Source organism: Mixophyes fleayi, chromosome 1 (genome assembly GCF_038048845.1).
Source record: "Mixophyes fleayi isolate aMixFle1 chromosome 1, aMixFle1.hap1, whole genome shotgun sequence".
NCBI classification, from domain to species: Eukaryota; Metazoa; Chordata; class Amphibia; order Anura; family Limnodynastidae; genus Mixophyes; species Mixophyes fleayi.
This window is the reverse complement of record NC_134402.1, coordinates 307538952-307557639: the sequence shown is the minus strand read 5'-3', so window position 1 is coordinate 307557639 and position 18688 is coordinate 307538952. Positions and strand designations below refer to the sequence as shown.

The window sequence follows — 18688 nt, the reverse complement described above, 5'->3', positions numbered from 1 at the left end:
GGAAACCTCCCCATTTATGTCAGTTTAGGAAAAATACAAGGATTCTAAACTCATAAACTGATTTTGTGACAAGTAATACGAACAATCCTCATTCGGTGTAACAGTCAGTGCTATTTTTTTCAATTTTCCATTTTAACCATTGTTTCTGCTGCAGTTTTTCAGCTGATATAAATAACTCTTCCAATAACTCTTCCAATATAACATAGTGAGGCTTCATTCATTGTAAAAATAATTTATCAAGATTGTTATTAATATCACTCCCCTCCACACTGGTGAGCTTTGACTACTAAACTCTGAAATTCAAAAGATGACAGATTCTGTGTGTGTTGTCCCTTAAAAGTTTAATTTCTCTGTGTTACAATGTCTTTGTCTATTTAAAGGAGACAGGCATTTTTTTTTTTTATTTTTTTTTTTACAGAGACTTCTGGTCATTGTAGTTTTCATCTCCATCATAGTCTATTCTTGTTTAAGAGCAAGAACTATAAATCCCATCAAGCACTGCACAACGGGGACGTCCTTTTCTGACTGCATCCTGGAGCAGAACTGAGGCATAATCCCTCCTCCAGCAAATGCACACACTGCTGTATGCTTCCTGGGCAATGTGCTTTGGCTGCGTTTCCCCTGTGATATGAATTCAGGTTTGATTTGTGAATTAACATGAATGAAAATCATATTTGCATGTACACATTTGGACTGACACATCTCACCTAGATTCTGTAATTTGTAACCTTACTAATTAATCCTTACGGTCTATTAAATTCAAAAGGTAGGACAATTAAACACTAGACTGTGCTGTGGCAAAAATGAAAAGGTCGGTATATTTTTTCAGAATAGGTTATATGCCCCATGTTTCACCACAATTATATACATTGAAAGATATTTATGAACCAGAATTTTTATGTTTTTGTACACGTAATTATGCATACTTCTTCATTATGCACATATAGTTATGGCCAAAAACACTGGCACACTTAGTTCTTTTTATAATAATGCACCACTTCTACCAAAAAATTGTTGAAACTTAAAAAAAAAATGTTGGTATTCACATATAGATTTCTTAGGTTTACAGTGGAATGAAACACAAAAAGCAGATAAATTTACTAAGTGATAAAAATGAGTGCCACCTATTAAAAGTAGTTAGAAATAATTATATTTCAAGCAGGTGATTCACCTTCACTTTGGAACTGAACTCCTATGTGAAGAGAAGGAGGTGCCTGCAATAAAAAAATAAGCTTGAACCAACTGTTTTGTGTCAGTGAGCGCACTGCGATGAGAATGGAGAAAAGAAAGCCAGAGAATTGTCTGCGGAGGTCAGACAGAAGATTGTAAATGCTACGATCTCCAGAGACCTTTATGTAGCCATTTCTACAGTACGTAATGTTATTAGGATGTTGAAGGCCCATGGCACTGTAGCCATCCTCCCTGGATGTGGCCGCAAGAACGGTGGATAGGGCATGTTGATCATCTGCCAGAATCCGCGGTACCGCAATAACGTGATTTTCGTTCGCAGCCCATAGGGCTGCGTACGAAAATCCGCGTTATTGCGGTACCGTATTACCGGCAGTACTGCGCATTTTCCGCTGTAACGCGCGTTACCGCTGATCGGATCGGAATTGAATATGCCCCAAAGTACGAGTTTTACCTCGCACCATCCATCACCAATTCAATGAATGGAGTTAAATGGTAGGAGGTCCAGGAGGACCCCAATTCTCACGGGGGGAATTCAATTGGCCACGCTACTGTAAAATGTAACCTGGCCTGCGCACTATTACCGTTATTACGGTAATAGCACTATTACCGTAATAGTGTGCTTAAATACAGTTATTACGGTAATTTCAAGCCGGGTTAATATTACCGTAATAACGGTAATAGGTTTTACGCGGCGGTACTTTGGGGGAATTGAATTCCCCCCTCAGAGAGAGACTTAAGAAAACCTGACTTTTATGAACAAACCAAATTCCTTCTGGGAAAATGTCCGTGGACAGATGAGGGAAAATGTGTGCTTTTTGGTAAAGATCATCATCTCTATTTTGTTTTGTTTTTTTAAAGAAAAACCCTTTGCTGCAGTTAAACATTGAGTAGGTTCAGTGATGTTTTGGGGTTGCTGTACTGCATCAGTCACTGTGTGTCTTGAACATGTGCGCAGCATCATGAGATCTGGAGATTACCAGGCAATTTTGAAGCACAATGTTGAACCCAGTGTTAGAAAGCTGGGTGTCCGCCGTAGATCATGGGTCTTCCAGCAGGACAGTGACCCCAAACAAACTTCAAAAACATTCAGGAATGGTTTAAGACACTGACTGTATTGAAGTACTCAGCAATAAGTCTAGATCTGAATCCCATAGAACACATGTGGAGAGATCTGAAGACAGCAGTTGGGAGAAGGACCCTGAAGTCTGGGAGAACTGGAGCAGTTTGCACAAGAAGAGTTGACCATACTGCAAGCAGACTGGTGCAGGAAGCTCAACCATTGGTGGTGGAAGGGGTGATTGCAGTTTTGACAAAAGGCTGTGCTACCAAGTATTAAGTCTAGGGTATTGATAATTTTCTTTACAATTTTCTAATTTAAAAGGATATATAGTATTAAATTCCGAAAACAAAGGTTTTGTTAATTAACAAAGAAAGAATTGTGACCAAATACTGTTGTTAATGTCAACGTATGTTCATTCTGCGCACAAATTTTTCACAGACTGAGGCCAGAGTGTATGTGCTCTGCATAGAAGTAACATCTAATCAAGTAACTGCTGCATACTGCTGAACTTCTTAAGACATAATGTACTAATACACACATACATGAATATTAGTTATTCACACATGATCTTTCCAATTTGTTTTACTTAACTGTTCCTTTCCATTCACCGGACTACTCTAGATCCCCTCCCTACCATTCTGCAAACACATTTGTCCCTTTCTTGCTCACTTATTCCATAGCTTGTGCCACACTCCCCCACTCACATGGCTTCTTTCTTGTGCTCTAGCCCCTCTCCCCTTCAGTGCTAAAATAAAGGTCCTCTCCCAATCCCAGCTAATCCCAGCCACCTTGTCCTCACTGGCAGTCGTGTAAGTGCCCCCTGGCTAGTAACAGGGTAAGTGGTTGGTAATTAGGTTTGTGTAAATTTGCTGGCAAAGGAATCCGTGCAAAAGGGTCTCAACATGTGGCTAGCAATGATATCTTTGCAAATAGATTGACAAAGGAGCCTGTGCATGTGATAATGGGCAAACTGGATGTACAATGTGGCTGACAAGGAGGTCTGTGTATTAGTGTCTAGATGAAGTGGCTTGTCATTGAATATTACAAGGCTGGAAGAAGCTTTCACAAAGGCAGGGATACACACTTCTATGCTCACATACACTATTATATGCACAGAACTAAACAGACACACATGACCATTTCATACCACATTAATGCAGTCACTTTTGATATTGTAATTAAATAAACCATATGAAAAGGGATTTGCTAAGGTAGTGTGTATAAGTCATGGTCTATATAAGTGTGGTGTGTTCAAGTATATACACAAACATCACTGTACATGAATGGCTGTATTATTTAAACCTCAATATAAAGGGAGGTGGTAGGAAGGTTAATGTCACAGCTTTGCTGAGTTTATTTTGCATAAAACATTTTGCTTCTGTACAGACCTTGTGATCATATCCCCCCCCCCCCCACTACGGATTGTGTGTTTTACTTTCCATCACTTGTACATTGCCTCATCTTCTCGCACACCACACTACTTTATATTGCTCATTTCTTCTTCTTCCAGATATGACACCCTCATCACATCTATCTGGCCCCATTGAGGTTGAGCAAAAGTTTGTTCCAGGACCAGACATAGAGGACCGCCTGTATGGTCTAGGAGCAGAGCTGCTTGAAGAGATAACATTTCAAGACTCTTATTACGATAGCACTGATCTGCATCTGACACTATGCGACATGTGGTTACGAAAAAGGGGGGACAGATGGGAGCTAAAGCTTCCACCACAAAGGGGTACAAGGAACCTCAAAGGATCTTCCACGCAATACTTGGAGCTGAGTTGTGAAAATGAAATCATTCACAGAGTGAGCGAAGAACTGGGTGTCCCATGTCCCCTTACCATAGAAGCTCTCGAGCTGAAGAAGTTTGCCAGCTTTGTGACACGCAGACGGAGGTTCCAGTTGCCTCATGAGGATGGTTCAAGCGCTAAGGCTGTGGTAGACCTGGATGAGACCGATTTTGATTTTGCTATAGGTGAAGTAGAGGTGCTTGTAAACACACAGGAAGAGGTACAGAGCGCCCTTGAAAAGGTGGAGGATGTCTGCAAACAGCTAGGTGAGAAAACATTGGGTAAATAGTGTGTGTTGTCATTCTTATATAGCTTGCTGGTCTAGACATCTTTTTAATAGATTAATCAAACACTGCACAACATTTTGGCAAGTAGCTGTAGCTCACAAAATTTCTCTGAGTGTGTTGATAAATCAGGCATGTTTCTGTATTGTCATGATTCTTGGGATGGGAGGGGGGCTTGGGTATGGAAACTGCAGTTTCAACGCTAGCAATGTCTTTCTGTACTAATTTCAAGGATTCTTAAAAACAATCTTAATTTGTCCTAAATCCTGCACTAAACGGGAATAGAACATAAAAAGAAAAATTTAACGGCATCTGTATATCCTCCTTCCTAAGATGAAAGACAGTTATGATGACCCCTTTTCTCTGTTTCCTCATGTAATTATTATTGAGTATGCCAGCCCTGGCGACAATATGGCACTATAATGCTAATATGCAGCCTATGATGTCATTGTGCAGAATACTATTAAATTATAGATATATTGGGTTTTAGTTTACATATATGGATGGAATTGTATCTTTTATAAATAAGTGGCTTCTGTTCGCCTATAGCTTTTATGTCCTATTGTATAAACAAGTTTTAATGGCCTGAAAAGTCTTAATTCGATACGGTATGTTTAGTTAGATTCAAAATGTACGTATAGTATTGGGTTTCTAAAACCAATAAAAATACTTTATCGGAAAAAGGTTAAAAAGTGACTATTCAGCTGATAAAGTATCTAGAGGATCTTAATTGAAAAAATAAAACTGATTATTACACTAAACCTATATTAACAATATTTTTATTTATATAGCTCTTTTCTATCTATAGGACATATTTTGTAGAAGGTGAGGCTGCCCTGTTGGCCACGCTCAGTTGCTGTCCTATGTAATCATTCGCAACAGTTATTAACAAGTATTGAAAAAATGGCCTTACAGTGATGGCTCCGCTAGAATAAAGTAGAGATGTTCATTGACACCCGTGTTTTGGTTTTGGATCTGGAATAACTTCTTGTTTTGGCAAAACCTCCCTCATGTGTTTTGGTTTTGGATCTGTATTTATTAGAAAAAAAAATAGCTAAAATATGCTAAAATCACATAATTTTGTTCTTTTTTTGTTCCTACATTATTATTAACCTCACTAAGACTAATTTCCAGTCATTTTCAGTCAATTTTGAACACCTCACAGGCAGGGCCGGATTAAGGGAATGGAGGCCCTGGGCTAAGGAGGCCTCTTGTAGTCCTTCCGCGGCGCGCTGTAAGCTCCTTACTGAGGAGATCTTGTGAGAGTGAGACTAAGGGCTAGATTTACTAAGCTGCGGGTTTGGAAAAAGTGGGGATGTTGCCTATAGCAACCAATCAGATTCTAGCTATCATTTTGTAGAAGCCACTAAATAAATGAAAGCTAGAACCTGATTGGTTGCTATAGGCAACATCCCCACTTTTTCAAACCCGCAGCTTAGTAAATCTAGCCCTAAGAGTCTCACTCTCACAAGATCTTCTCAGTAAGGAGATTACTATGCGCAGGGGAAGGACTACAGTGACAGGCTCAGCAGCATTGATTGGGCCAAGGGCTGAGCACTTTCAAGGGCCCCCTGGGTGCCTGAGGCCCCTGGGCGCCTGAGGCCCCTGGGCTGTAGCCCAGTTAGATCTCGGGTTAATCTGGCCCTGCTCACAGGTCACAATATTATTTTCATCCACTCTCTGACAAAGACTGCAGCGAGCTGGCTGGATGCTAAGCGAAAGAGCAACAACATAAACACACGGCAGTTCATAGCACATCTAGGAAACGTTGCCACACAGCAGTGGCAGAAAAGTGGTGCAAAATGGAATTGCCCTTGGTTCCTCCCACCCACTCTTATGTAAGATATTGAAAAGGACATATAGTTTAACAAACCAAGCACTCCAGCGACAAGCAGTGCCACTTTTGTGGCTGAATTGCTTGGTTTGTTTGGGGCCCCACAAACAAGCTAATAGCTTAGCTGCCTTAAGCCCAACAGTGCAGTCAATGAACTCTACATTATTAAACCATGTCTGCTTGTGCTGCATCTTTAATCTCCTTCTCCTCTGTGGATACCTCCCTCTCATCCCTGAAGAACTACCAAACTTAGGTAGACACAGGAATGGATATTACAACTTGAGTGACATTAGATCTGCTTCAGACAGTCTGTGACACGGAACATGTGGGCAGCATGGAATCTGTCATGTTGGAATATGGTGCATTGAACAGAGATTTAAACCAATATATAGACGCAGTTGACGAGAAAGTTAAAACGTGACCCACTGCATGAGATCCCAGATTTAAGAGAGCTTGTACACGAGAGATACACTTCGCTTCAGATGAATAATACAGAGGAAGCCCTGGGGCAGGACGATAAATATGTCCAGTTTAAAGAACAGCTAAGAGACCTCAGAAAACAAAATGGGTGTATCACCAACCCCTGCTAACTAAGCTTTGGAAGATAAAGACGAGGAGATCACCATCACCCTGAACACACGGCCGGTACAGTGAAACTGAGAGAGGCTCATGAAACCAGTTATGGTTTATTTGATCGCTCGACCCCTTCCTTGGATAACTGTGGTAATACTACTGCTAATACTTGGCGACGAGCGCTGAACCCCCGGGATGCGTGGATTCATCAGACCAAGACCAATCCAGGGCCAGGGTGCCCCGGCGGGTTGGAGATGGTGAACCCAGTGAAAAATAAAGTAGGTGTCCAAAAATTGTCTGTGATCACTCCGACATGAGTATATCGGATCTTGTTCCAGACAATGCACTAAAAAGAGCCATTGAAATTCACAGCAAAAAGCAAGGTCATCACTGAGCTTTGAATCAGCCCCAATTCCCCAAAAATTATAATATAGTTAGGTACCTTTGACGTAAAGTGCAGATTACAAACACTTTGTATGATACTGATTAAACCGCAGCAAAGTGGAAAGTTTGAGTAATACGTATACATGTCTATTTAGACATCCATGCTTACGTTACTTCTGTAAGCAACGTTGTTCTTTGTTAATAAAACTGTTGTCTTTATACTGTTCAGAAAAATTAATAATAACCCTCCGCCATTCTTTGGATGTTGATAGTTGACAGTAGGATTAGGTGGAGTTACAGCAGGTGTCACTAATCTTTTCCTTCATACAGTGTCCAGGAGAGTGCAAAATAAGGCTTGAATTTCCATGACTGTAACTGGTGTTTTATGTATTTATTATAATAATAAATTTAAAAAAATTCCTTGTAGGCATTAGGCCATTATAAGTATTTTCCTCTAACTCTTATTGAAGTGTTTTTGATAAAGTGCTTCAATACAATTTCAAACACTGCCTACGTGGACGCAGCCTCAACGTTGAGTAGGTTTTGTTAATCCTGGCTGTTGTACCGTCAAGTAACTGCGGTATTTTTCTCTTTCAGGAGTGCTCAAGGATTCACCTGTCCAGGGCAAAGTGTCAACATTTCTACAGCGGAATTGCACTGACCATTACCAGCAGTTGCTACAGGCCAATATATTATGAGTCCATTCTGGACAGTACAACCTGTATACATACATACACTCCGTAATCTTGTAAACTGAAGATTGTTGTTGTGTAATCTTCTACAAATGCCTGCCAGGTAAGCTAATTAAAACTGAATACAAAATATAGATATTGCATGGGTATTCGTTTACATGCCCATAGCATGGCTGCATGCCCATGCATCACAGCATTTGTTGTGTGTCTGGTTTGAAGTGGCTTCTCTGGCTGGCAAAAACTAGTTACTGGTGTTCTACTTGTTAAATAAAAGCTTTAGCCTGATGAGCTCTCCTCCTGTGTGATGTTCCTTCTGTGTGATGTCTCATTATGTGGCATTAATTTCAGATTATTGTAATTGTAGCATATCTCCTTAGTCCATGCATGTGAGTAAGTGCATGTAATAAATCATGTAAAAGAGAGCGGTCACTTAATATATCTTAGAAATAGCTGGCAAAGACGGATATACAGGCTCATAGTTCTAGCCAGTCCCAGTAAATGCTTCACACATATAATATATACATACTATCTTTTTGTACTGTCACTTCATCTCACTTAGTCTCTCGCACACATACACTCCCAGTCTTTCCCCTCTCACACCCTCCCCCTCAGTCTCTTTCTCTGCCCTGCATTGATTTCCCGCTTGTGCATATTGACTTTCACTTAGCGCTGATCAGTGTTTAAGTTGTCTGAAATCCGCAGCCTTCTCCCCGCTCAATACCTTCGATCTCACTAGTTCCTCCTAATAGCCTAACAAGATTGTTCTTCCATGGGAGGCGTGGAGCAAAGTCCAGAACTAGCTGCAGTTGATGGAACAACAGATATCTATCTATCTATACTGACCACAATGCATAGACATAGCTTTGATCGAACTGACTTGAGGACTCACAAATCATGGACAACCACAGCAGCAGTCAAAATGCAACCATCTGTTTTTGCACACGACTCATTTGTACATCCTTTCCCAGCAGAGTTAAAAAGATCTTACCTAACACCTAAGTTTAACTTAACACCATGCATGAAGAATTATTTGGGCCTCCAATTAACTATTATATTAGTTTTTCATTAATTGAATTTACTGGCAATGTTTGAAAATACAGATGTGTATATTGTGAACTCTTAATCTTTATGTGGACGAATATAAAAAGGGAAACGTCACTTAACTACAACTCCCACGATCCTAAGCAACCTGTACAACTATTATGGAGGGGTTTGATCCATACAATTTATAAGGGGCAGAGGTCCATTTAGATTTTTAGGAAGCAAAGTGCTTTACTAAGTAAACTGTTTAATGTTAAATATTTTGCTAATTCTACTTTGCAACAAGTAAAAGCAATGCCAGTGTAAACTATACACTGTAAATGTGTTTTGTGTGGAAATACAAGAGTGCATCCTTGTGGATTTATACATGTAAGGATTTATAGTGATGTCACGAGAAACAGAACTGTGCGGTGTGTTGAGATTTAAACTTTACACTACAGCATAACTCCCAACTGCCCCAATTGGGACAGCTTTGTCCCACAAGTATGGAAGTTGGCAGGTATGTTCCAATCACTGCTTGCAGTATTACCCAGTACTGGTAGAAACATGTGGTTTCAGTTGCGTTTCTTTACTGCTACAGTTAAACATTCATTCCACGCATGGAAACCATTTTCAAATTGAGACATCCTTAAAGGTGTAAAAAGTCCAATTATTTTTTTCATGAACATATAAATTGATGCTTCAGGTGAGGGCAATAGGTGATTTTGCCTTTGGCAAAACAAAAACTGGAATTGTTGCAGGTAATTGTAAAATGGTATTTTTTTTCCCGCATACAGCCTTATTCTCATTAACATAATACACAAGTGTACAGGATACTGCCTCCCCACAAGATCACTAATTTTCTGATCTACAAGGTGGAGTCAGGTGCATTCCACTCATGTGATTGGCTACAGGTTGTTCAGTCCCTGCCCACTTCAAAACTGAAGACACCAGATGAGCAGGAGATGAAGATTTAGAAAGAACAGGTGTCAATTGTGCCTTAAAAATGTATTTGGGATTTCCAACATAAATGTTAAAAATGGCAACATTTTTTGCTAATATTTGTTAATGTCATATTTTGGAACGAAAGTAACCGGGACCAAAGAAAAAAAAACCCCCCCAAAAAACTTGCCTTAAAGAAAAAAAAAAAAAAAAAAAAAGAGTTTAACGAGTCAGTAACAAAGCACCCTTGTTTTGCAGCGTTAGATGTGAGAGGCATGCAGGAAGGTGCGAGGGGAGTGTAGTGGAAATTTGAAGCACATGTAGGATGTGAGATGTGGGGGCTGTGCCAAATTTGTTTTGGGTGTGTTTTGTTTTTATCTGGAAATTAAAAGGTAATGTCCTTAAGCATATTGATACACCCACAGGCTCACTATTTCAGTTTAATCAAATCCAACCTAAAAAGTAGCTTTGAAAATATTTATAATAAGCCATATAAAACTGTCAATGATTCGCTCATTCTGTTTCCTGTTTTCTGTTCAAATTTCCTGAGAAGTCAAATTTATACATTATAAAAAAAAAAAAATAGGACCAAAAGAGCAAGCCAAATACACTGCTGTTCTACATAACAGCACAACAGAACACCTATTTCCCATCTCTGATTATAATTCCCAGGTTACTGGATAAGTGTAGGCAACTCAGCACTAATTTGGCAAGGTAAACAGAAACCTTAGCGGTTTGTTAGTATCTCTGAAAAAGTTTTATTGCACAGCAGATATCCAGAATCCAACAGACCACGATGAGCAGGATGAATCTTGTCCGATTATAACACAGTAAAAATATAATTTTGTCCATTTAATCCTCTGGCAGCTGGCTACATTTTCCAATACAAAAATCCTGGGAGACCATGTCATAGACATAGGCCAAATGGTCGATAACCACAGTTCTTTCTAAACACTGAGAGGACGAAGATTTAGTAGCCTGGTGAACTTACTGCCATGTCACACTGGTGAAAAGAGATGTACTGCACAGTACTTCTGACTCAGTGGCGCTTCCTGAAGCCTAGAAAGAGTACAGCAAGAAGAAGTCACTTGTTAATGTCTGACCAACCTGTCACACTGAGAAGAACCATAAAAAATAAAATAAATAATCCAGCAATCAGACAACTGCAAAACAGAATATAAATAGAGACAATACATTGCAGAAACTTACCTTTCTTCTTTTTTCCCTTCTTTGGTCCTTTTTTGGATTTCTTAGCAGAAGGCATCATGTCCTATATGTGAAAAGTTAAAGGAAGAACTGGTGACATTTTTATTATGACTATGCAGAAATTACTTTGTGACTTGTAAGTCCCACAAACCCTATTAGCATCATTCTGCAACCTTCTTCTCATCTCACCTCTGTTCTCTTATCTCCTCCGGTGAGGGCACTGATATCTGTAAAGTGTGTCAGTGAGTAGAGCTGTGAGGTCATGGCAAGTGTCCTCTTTTTGCGAGCCTTTTCTTTTCGAGTCATATTTAACCGCACCATCATGGACTCTTCATAGTTGGTCCTTCAAGAAGTGAGGCAAGAAGAACAAGAATAAATCACAGCACTCTGTTTTACAAATACAAAATCAGGAAATATCTACAAGTGAAATTACAGACTTTGGACAAGCTCACACAAGTTACTCACCGATGCTGGTCCTCTTTCTCATGCCGCATCATATGATAAGCTCGCCCCTCTCGGATTTCTTCTGGAGCATCTGTGTACTGCTCCTTCAGTTCCCGGATAACAGAACTGCTCAGAGCTCGCTTCTTGGCTCGCTCTAGAATTCTGTGTTCTCGCTCCGCCTCAGTGTCATCTGTGAGAAGATTTAGAATCAGTACAGGCAAACTATGAGTTTATTCTAGCTAAGTCAAAGGCATATTTTATCTACTGCTTACCATAGTGCACTGGTGCAAGTCGAGGTGGTATGTATTTCCTGGCTTTATTCTGAGGTTTCTTGCCTGCTCCAACCTCATTTTTGTCACCATCCGAAGCCTCATTGTCAGACTCCTCCAACTGAAGTGTAGACATAAAAAGTTTGCAAAGGGAGGTGTAAAGACAAACTAAAAAAAGGGTGAGGTGAGGGATGAACAAACTGTTGGTTTGTGTTCAAAGGGTTTTCACATATCACTTCACACTTTGCCTAATCTCACCTTACTCATCAAGTTCTGAGGGTTGGGTTTGAAGCGCAGAGGATCATTCTCGCCAAGGCTACCGGTCACAGCAGCTCTCACCAGCTTATCTATTTGGTATTTCAGCTTATGATCAATTGGACGCATTTTCTCCAATACCTGAGACATATACAAGTTTATGAACTTCTTCCTGTACTCTGTGCAAACACAACCAACACACCTCCAAACAAAATGAATGCACTTCTTTACCATTCTGAAATAAGACATCATTCTTCATATATTCTGTCTCTTACAAAGTTTGGGCCCAACATTTATGCAGGGCAAACCTATGTATTGCGTTATCACAATACTTACAAACGAGTCTCATTCAGTTAGGAGCAAATTTAGCCAAGGGTGCAAACCTGCACCTGTACAAACCATGTTGTGATGCCAGAGGTGCGGAATACAGGGATAATACTGCTATACATTGCATGTAGCACACAAATTTAGAGTTGAGATAGGACACACTCCTCCCAACTCTAAATCTGTCCAAACATTTTAAACCCCCTTGAAGTGCAACATGGTTTGTCAGGGTGCAAAACTGCACCTTCGGGGTGGATTTACTCGTAACCCTACATGAGGCCTTAAGACATGTCATTACTGAAAGCACATATTGTAGCCTATACTATCTACCACTGTGAATGTGCAGTTTTATACTATGTACCATAAAATGTTACACAAAGACAATATGAACTAATCCCATGAGGAAAACCTAATTTGCATAGCATGTGTGCACATACATGTATATTCATGGACAGAAGAATATGGAACAATATCAAGTTCGATGATTATAACGCAGGTCGGCTCCGACTCAGTGCCAGACAATACGCAGATAAACTTTTACTTTATTACTGACCCAGTAAAAAAAACAAATACATCAGAAATAGTCATCATGTGGTAAATTAGTTACATTAACCTTTATGCTTTGCTGTGTACTGATTGGATAAATAACCATTGATATATCATTTCTCACATTGTGACCATAAGCTAAACAATGTGTGATTGCCCTTTCACAACCAACCCATGTGAGATAAGTGGCAAATATCCTACTCACTGTGCGTATCTCCGCCAGTCTCATGATGCCTGGAGTCTCTTTCAGGGATCTCCCACATGCCTTCTCCGTGATGATATGGGTGAGATCCTGCATATACAGCAAAAGCATCTGATCCTTCAGCTCCAGGAAACTAAGACCCTAAAATAGATCATGAAGTTAGTATTGAGCTCAATGAATCAGAATCTAAAGTTGCATAAACTTGTACACTGCGTAGGATTCTGCCCTAGAGGCTGGACAAAGGATATGGAGTAGCTGCACAGTCCACAAAAGAATCATAGATCCATATGAAGATATTAACCTGGGCTTCCGCTTATATTGACAACTAAATGCAAGTAGCACATGCCCTAAATTTTGCTTTCAAGTATCCACATGTTGCATAAGAAAGCCTGTGTTGATGGGCTGTCCAATTCAATATGTGAATCAATAATCTTTCTGTGTCTAATGTCCCACCACACATCAGGTGAATCAAAATTCATATACATTACATGCACAAAAGTATGTGATCACCCCTTCTAATTAGTGTGTCTCGCAGACACATCCATTACTAACATGGTGCATAAATGCCATAGACAAATATTAGCAGAAGAATGGGTCGTACTGAAAAGCTCAGTCACTTTTAACTTGGCACTGTCATAGGGTGTCACCTTTCCAACAAGTCACACTCTCCAATTTAATGCTATAGCTGCCCTGGCCAACTGTAAGTGCTGTTATTGTGAAGTGGAAATGTCAAGAAGCAACAACAGCTCAGCCGTGAAGTGGAAAGCCACACAGGTTCACAGAATGAGACTGCTGAAGCATGTAGCACTTAAACACAGTCTGCCCTTGGTTGTAACACTCATGATGGAGGTCCAAACTGCCACTGGAAACAGCATAAGCACAATAACCGTTTGTTGGGAGCTTCACGAATAGTGTTTCCATGGAAGAGCAGCCTGAGACAAGCCTCAGACCACCATGCGCAATGCCAACGTTGATTGGAGCTGAGTAAACACCCCACCCATTGGACTATGGAGTGGGAATGAGTCTCCTGGAATGATGAATTATGATTCACCATCTGGAAGTCTGGCGGACGAGCTTGAAGAATGCTTCTTACCCAAATGCGCACTGCCAACTGTAAAGTTTGATGAGTATCTAATAACTTTGGGATGAATTGGAATGCCGACTGTGAGCCAGGCCTTATTCCCCCATCATCAGTGCCTGACTTCACCAATGGTCTTGTTGCTGATGCAATGTTTCAAAACCTAGTGGAAAGCATTCCCAGAAGAATGAATGATGTTTAGCAGCATCTCTTTATTAATGCCCATGGTTTTAGAATGAGATGTTCCAACAAGCACATATGGACATTCATCACATTCAGGTGTCCACATACTTTTGGCAATGTAGTGTATTCTGCTCCATATCCCTCCTCTGGCACACAAAAACAAAGGCCACATTTAATAAATGAATCCCATAGGTTGCTGTCTCGATGTTGAATACCTCTCCTCCAACTGTTAGTTTTTCAATACATGTAGTGACTTCCAATCACATGCTGCCTTCTGTCGAAAGCAATGCACTCAGGTAAGGGGAGGAATGGAAGTATTCCAGAGTTTAAGGTTTATATCAGACCATAGGAATAAGGGCACTTTTTTACCACACAATATGATTACTCGGCAATAAATGCTGCCACAAAATGAAAATATACCAGCCTGTGGCCCCCACAAAAACATATATGCCTGTGTCCTAATAAGAGGATTACACCAGCATATGTCCTATTTACATTATCTTATGACCCCATATTATTGTTGTTACACACAAGCCTGTGCCCACAAAATTATCTTGTTATACATCACATCAACCAATAAACATTTGAATACAGAAGATTTCATTAACACCTCCCTCAAAATAAGTTACATCTCTAGATACACCATACATTAAACAAATTTTATTACTGCCATAAAATATCATGTTTCTAAATCCACAGTTGCAAAATAAGGAATCATTTTTATGTTTTATTGGATGAACTATTCATCATCAGCTATTTCAGGATGTTCTAGTACATGTTATAGGTAGAAGAAAAAAAAGATTTAACCTAGAGTGACACCTAATTCCACAACACATTCATAGAGGATGATTTCTTAATCCAGCTTGATACATTAATAATAAAGAAAGTGTATGGGTTTCTTCTGACAAGTGTGAGTCGAATCTTCCCCATTGTCTACAACTGTTCCAATATCCTATTCCCAGTAGCTAAATGCAACTGACCAAATATCTACCAAGAGAAACACAGGTTTGAAATAAGTTGTTTAATTACCTCAACGCATTAAAGATTTTTCACTAACCTTTTCTGTTGGGTAGATCCCATTGCGGACTTTCTGCGTTAGGCTTTGTACATGTGCTGTCACTGCTGTCACCTGCCGACAGGTGCAAAGTATTAAAACAGAGTTGTAAGATAAAAACATTAATTAGGGGCCTGTGTGAAAAAAAGAACTGCTCAGTCAGAAATAGAAGGTGAAATGTGCGAGTGGGGAATATTCTTTACGCTACATCAGTTACCTGCTCCTGTAATGTGCTAAGCAGAGTCTTTGCCGCAGAGAGGTCTCTGGAAATGATATCCTAGAGAAAAACACAGGGATGAATACAAACTCACTGCAAAGCTTCCAAATGTCACTTTTTGGTCTCAAGTTTCTGCCCAGCCCTTATTTTTAGTTGACAGATTTATATTTGGCAACACCCTGATGCTGGTTTCCAGAGTGAGTGTGTGTACTACTGGTGCACCAGTCACCTCTACACGTCTGTGAGCTGCACCAATATTGGTGGGAATGCCACCTATCATTTACTAGGAATTAGTGACTTCTGAATATGTGGCCATAAAGGACCTCAGTTATGTCACTGGTCCTTCCAGAATTTATAGGCTGCATTCCCAATTAGCTTGCTTCAGCCCACAAAATGGCTGTTTCTAATATGGTAGGTTGTTCACACATATGTATTTGCCCATGATAAATAAAACTTTCCATCAACAGCTAATATATTCTAAAGAAAAGTACACAGCAATGGGAACGCAGCATGCTTCAATGATCCCTATAACCATAGACAGGAACTTGTCAACTGGAGATGTCGGCAGTGTATTACAACGAAGGAATAAACATCAAACCATAATAAATAAAATAATAAAAAGCACCCGGTGAGGACAGGGATTACCACGACAGGTACTGAATAACTCAATGCCTGTCACAATAAACCCCTTCCCCACCAAAAGGCAGTGCTGTTAATTATTTTGATGTCAATCCATGCCTCCATTCAGCACACCTGGGCTAGTGCCACAAGTGTGGAGGAAAGCAGATGTGGTACAGAGGGGTGCATTTCTGAAATGTATTGTAGAAAAAAAAATGACAGCAGTGTCAGCATTGTTTCTTGAAGGGCCTGTCACGTGTAACTGATGTGATTAGTTTAAAAATGGATTTTGGTTGTGCGTTTGATGTTATAGATTTGGATTTGCAAAAGCATTCAATACTATTCCACATGCCAAACCAGTACTTAAGAAGTCAGTGCTAGCTCTTGGGGACAAATACATACAACGGTAGAGAACTGTAGACAAAGCACATTCATAAATGGAATATAATCAGACTGGGTTTATGTTATTAAATTGTACCACAGGTATCAGTATTGGGCCCTGGCCATTTCAATAATTTTATTAATGATAACCTTGCAGATAGTAAATATGGGCACCTTACTTTCTAGGCTGAGAACACTAAGAAAGACATGCACAAAATGGCCATAAAATTGCTGACGAAATTTAATTTACACAAATGTAAGGGGTTATTCATCTAGCCCATGATAATTAAGCAACCTATAAATGAAGTACTAGTAGCAGCACACAGAGGCAATCATTGTCTGCAAATGAAAATGCAATTCTGGATTGCGTAAAAAGGGGGTTAAGTACCTGTGACACAAATATTATATTACCATTGTTACTAGTTAAACCACATCTGGAAGATGTGGTATGGTTTGGACACCTCACTAAGTGCATAGAACTAAAGATGGCCTATATCATGGATAAAGGAAATGAAAGGGTTACTTTAAAAACAAATGTGAAAATCTAGATTTGTTCCTTTAGGTAAAAAGAGGCATTTAGATTTGATTAGTTATTTGCCAATTATCAGGGTTTTACCCCAATAATTTTCCATCTTAATCGCAGCTTTTTTCTCCAATTTTTCTGAGCCATTTATTAGTCTTCTGTCAGGACGCACTCCCAGCAAAGTTCTACCCCCCAGTTATGTCTTTCGCCGCAACAGCGAAACATATCACCTCCCTTGTTTGGCCGGCTGCTCATACACTGCTCATGCGCACCCAAAATGTTGCACATATTCAAAATATGGAGCGCTTACTGTCTCCGGTGGACATATAACAAGGTAATCGTTGTTTTCGCATGATTTGGGGTAAAAATATGCTTAAGTAGGGCCCTAATATGTATAAATATATCAGAGGTTATTTCATAAGGAACAGACAATGCTCATCAACTGCAAATGGAAGACAGTTTTGTCATTAGCATAGGAAAGGAATCTTTACTGTAAGGGTAGTTAAGCTGCTGAACTCTTTACCACATGAAGTGGTAACAACATATTTACTCACAAAACTTAAAAATGGATTGGATGCCTTTCCTAAAAGAAAAGGCATTAGTAGCTATAATTACTACCACTTTAGCAGTCAGGTTTTCTTTTCATTTTTAATACTTTGCTAGACTGTCAACTGTCCTATAGGTAGGTGCTTTTGTTTTTTCCCTTCCTTTTGATACAGTGTATAATTTTTTTCAACTTTACATAAACATTCTCCCTATCAATTTATCAAAGGATCAGTCACCAATCAGGAGGACTCCCCCATATAGGTGCATTAGCTGCAATCCATGGGATGTATCCAGTTCTGATGCAGTTTTGTTGTATAACTTTCCTTATACTGTTAGTACACACTCTGAAACCTAATCATCACAGTTACCAGTGAACAAAAGCTAAGACATCAGTATAAAATAACTATGTATAGTTTCGTGGTCTTTGCCTTTCTATATATGTGGATTTATGGGACTGTATGTAAAGCCATGAGATGAAGACACACAGACCATATAATGTAATACTGTCTGCAGCAGGAGTAACACAGTATTCTCTATAGGAGAAAGCCGTTCCCACACAGGTTCCTTACACCGATCACACTGCCACCAGGCTTATTACTATTCTATATAGTGACAACCACTCCGCTCACCTGTACAGCGGCCATGTCTCCGCGCTGCTCACAAGGAAGGCACGCGTGGGGCGGAGCCTTCAGGAAGTCCCTCCTCCAGCACCCAACAGGGGAAGCGGAAGTCACTGTTCACAACTTCGAGAGGCGACCAATCAGGAGCCGAATTCATTTTACAGCGCCAACCAATAATAAGCGCTTACACTAGCGAGACAGCCTGACCCAGGAAGTGTAACTGAGGGAAGTCTGTTCGGCCATCATAACTCCGGGCAGAGCACATGGAAGAATGTATATAGCGAAACAGAATACCTTAGATTATTTTTAAGATAGATATGATCATTCAGACCATATTTGTCCTAAGGTGTTTCTCAGTTAACAGATAAACAGTTTGTTGCAATTAGGCTGTCAGTGTAAACTTTCATATCTGCTCTTTGGAGCTACTGGGGCTCCCTCTGCCGGACAGCATA

At 39.9% G+C, this 18688-nt stretch overlaps 2 protein-coding genes across 2 annotated transcripts; one reads left to right on the top strand and one right to left on the bottom strand.

Annotated features, from left to right (window-relative positions):
• The first annotated feature begins 436 nt into the window (after nucleotides 1-436).
• Nucleotides 437-8102, top strand: THTPA (thiamine triphosphatase). Its single transcript, XM_075211210.1, has 3 exons — nucleotides 437-638; nucleotides 3762-4307; nucleotides 7714-8102. Exons 1-3 carry the CDS (start codon nucleotides 629-631, stop codon nucleotides 7812-7814), a joined length of 657 nt encoding a protein of 218 aa, XP_075067311.1. The 5' UTR covers nucleotides 437-628; the 3' UTR covers nucleotides 7815-8102.
• Nucleotides 8103-10502: 2400 nt separating this feature from the next.
• Nucleotides 10503-18342, bottom strand: NGDN (neuroguidin). The gene is made up of 10 exons (XM_075191989.1): nucleotides 18246-18342; nucleotides 15549-15608; nucleotides 15335-15406; nucleotides 13020-13157; nucleotides 11948-12085; nucleotides 11693-11810; nucleotides 11442-11610; nucleotides 11166-11319; nucleotides 10980-11040; nucleotides 10503-10829 (listed from the first exon to the last, which is right to left on the bottom strand). Exons 1-10 carry the CDS (start codon nucleotides 18258-18260, stop codon nucleotides 10810-10812), a joined length of 945 nt encoding a protein of 314 aa, XP_075048090.1. The 5' UTR covers nucleotides 18261-18342; the 3' UTR covers nucleotides 10503-10809.
• Between the last annotated feature and the right edge of the window lie 346 nt (nucleotides 18343-18688).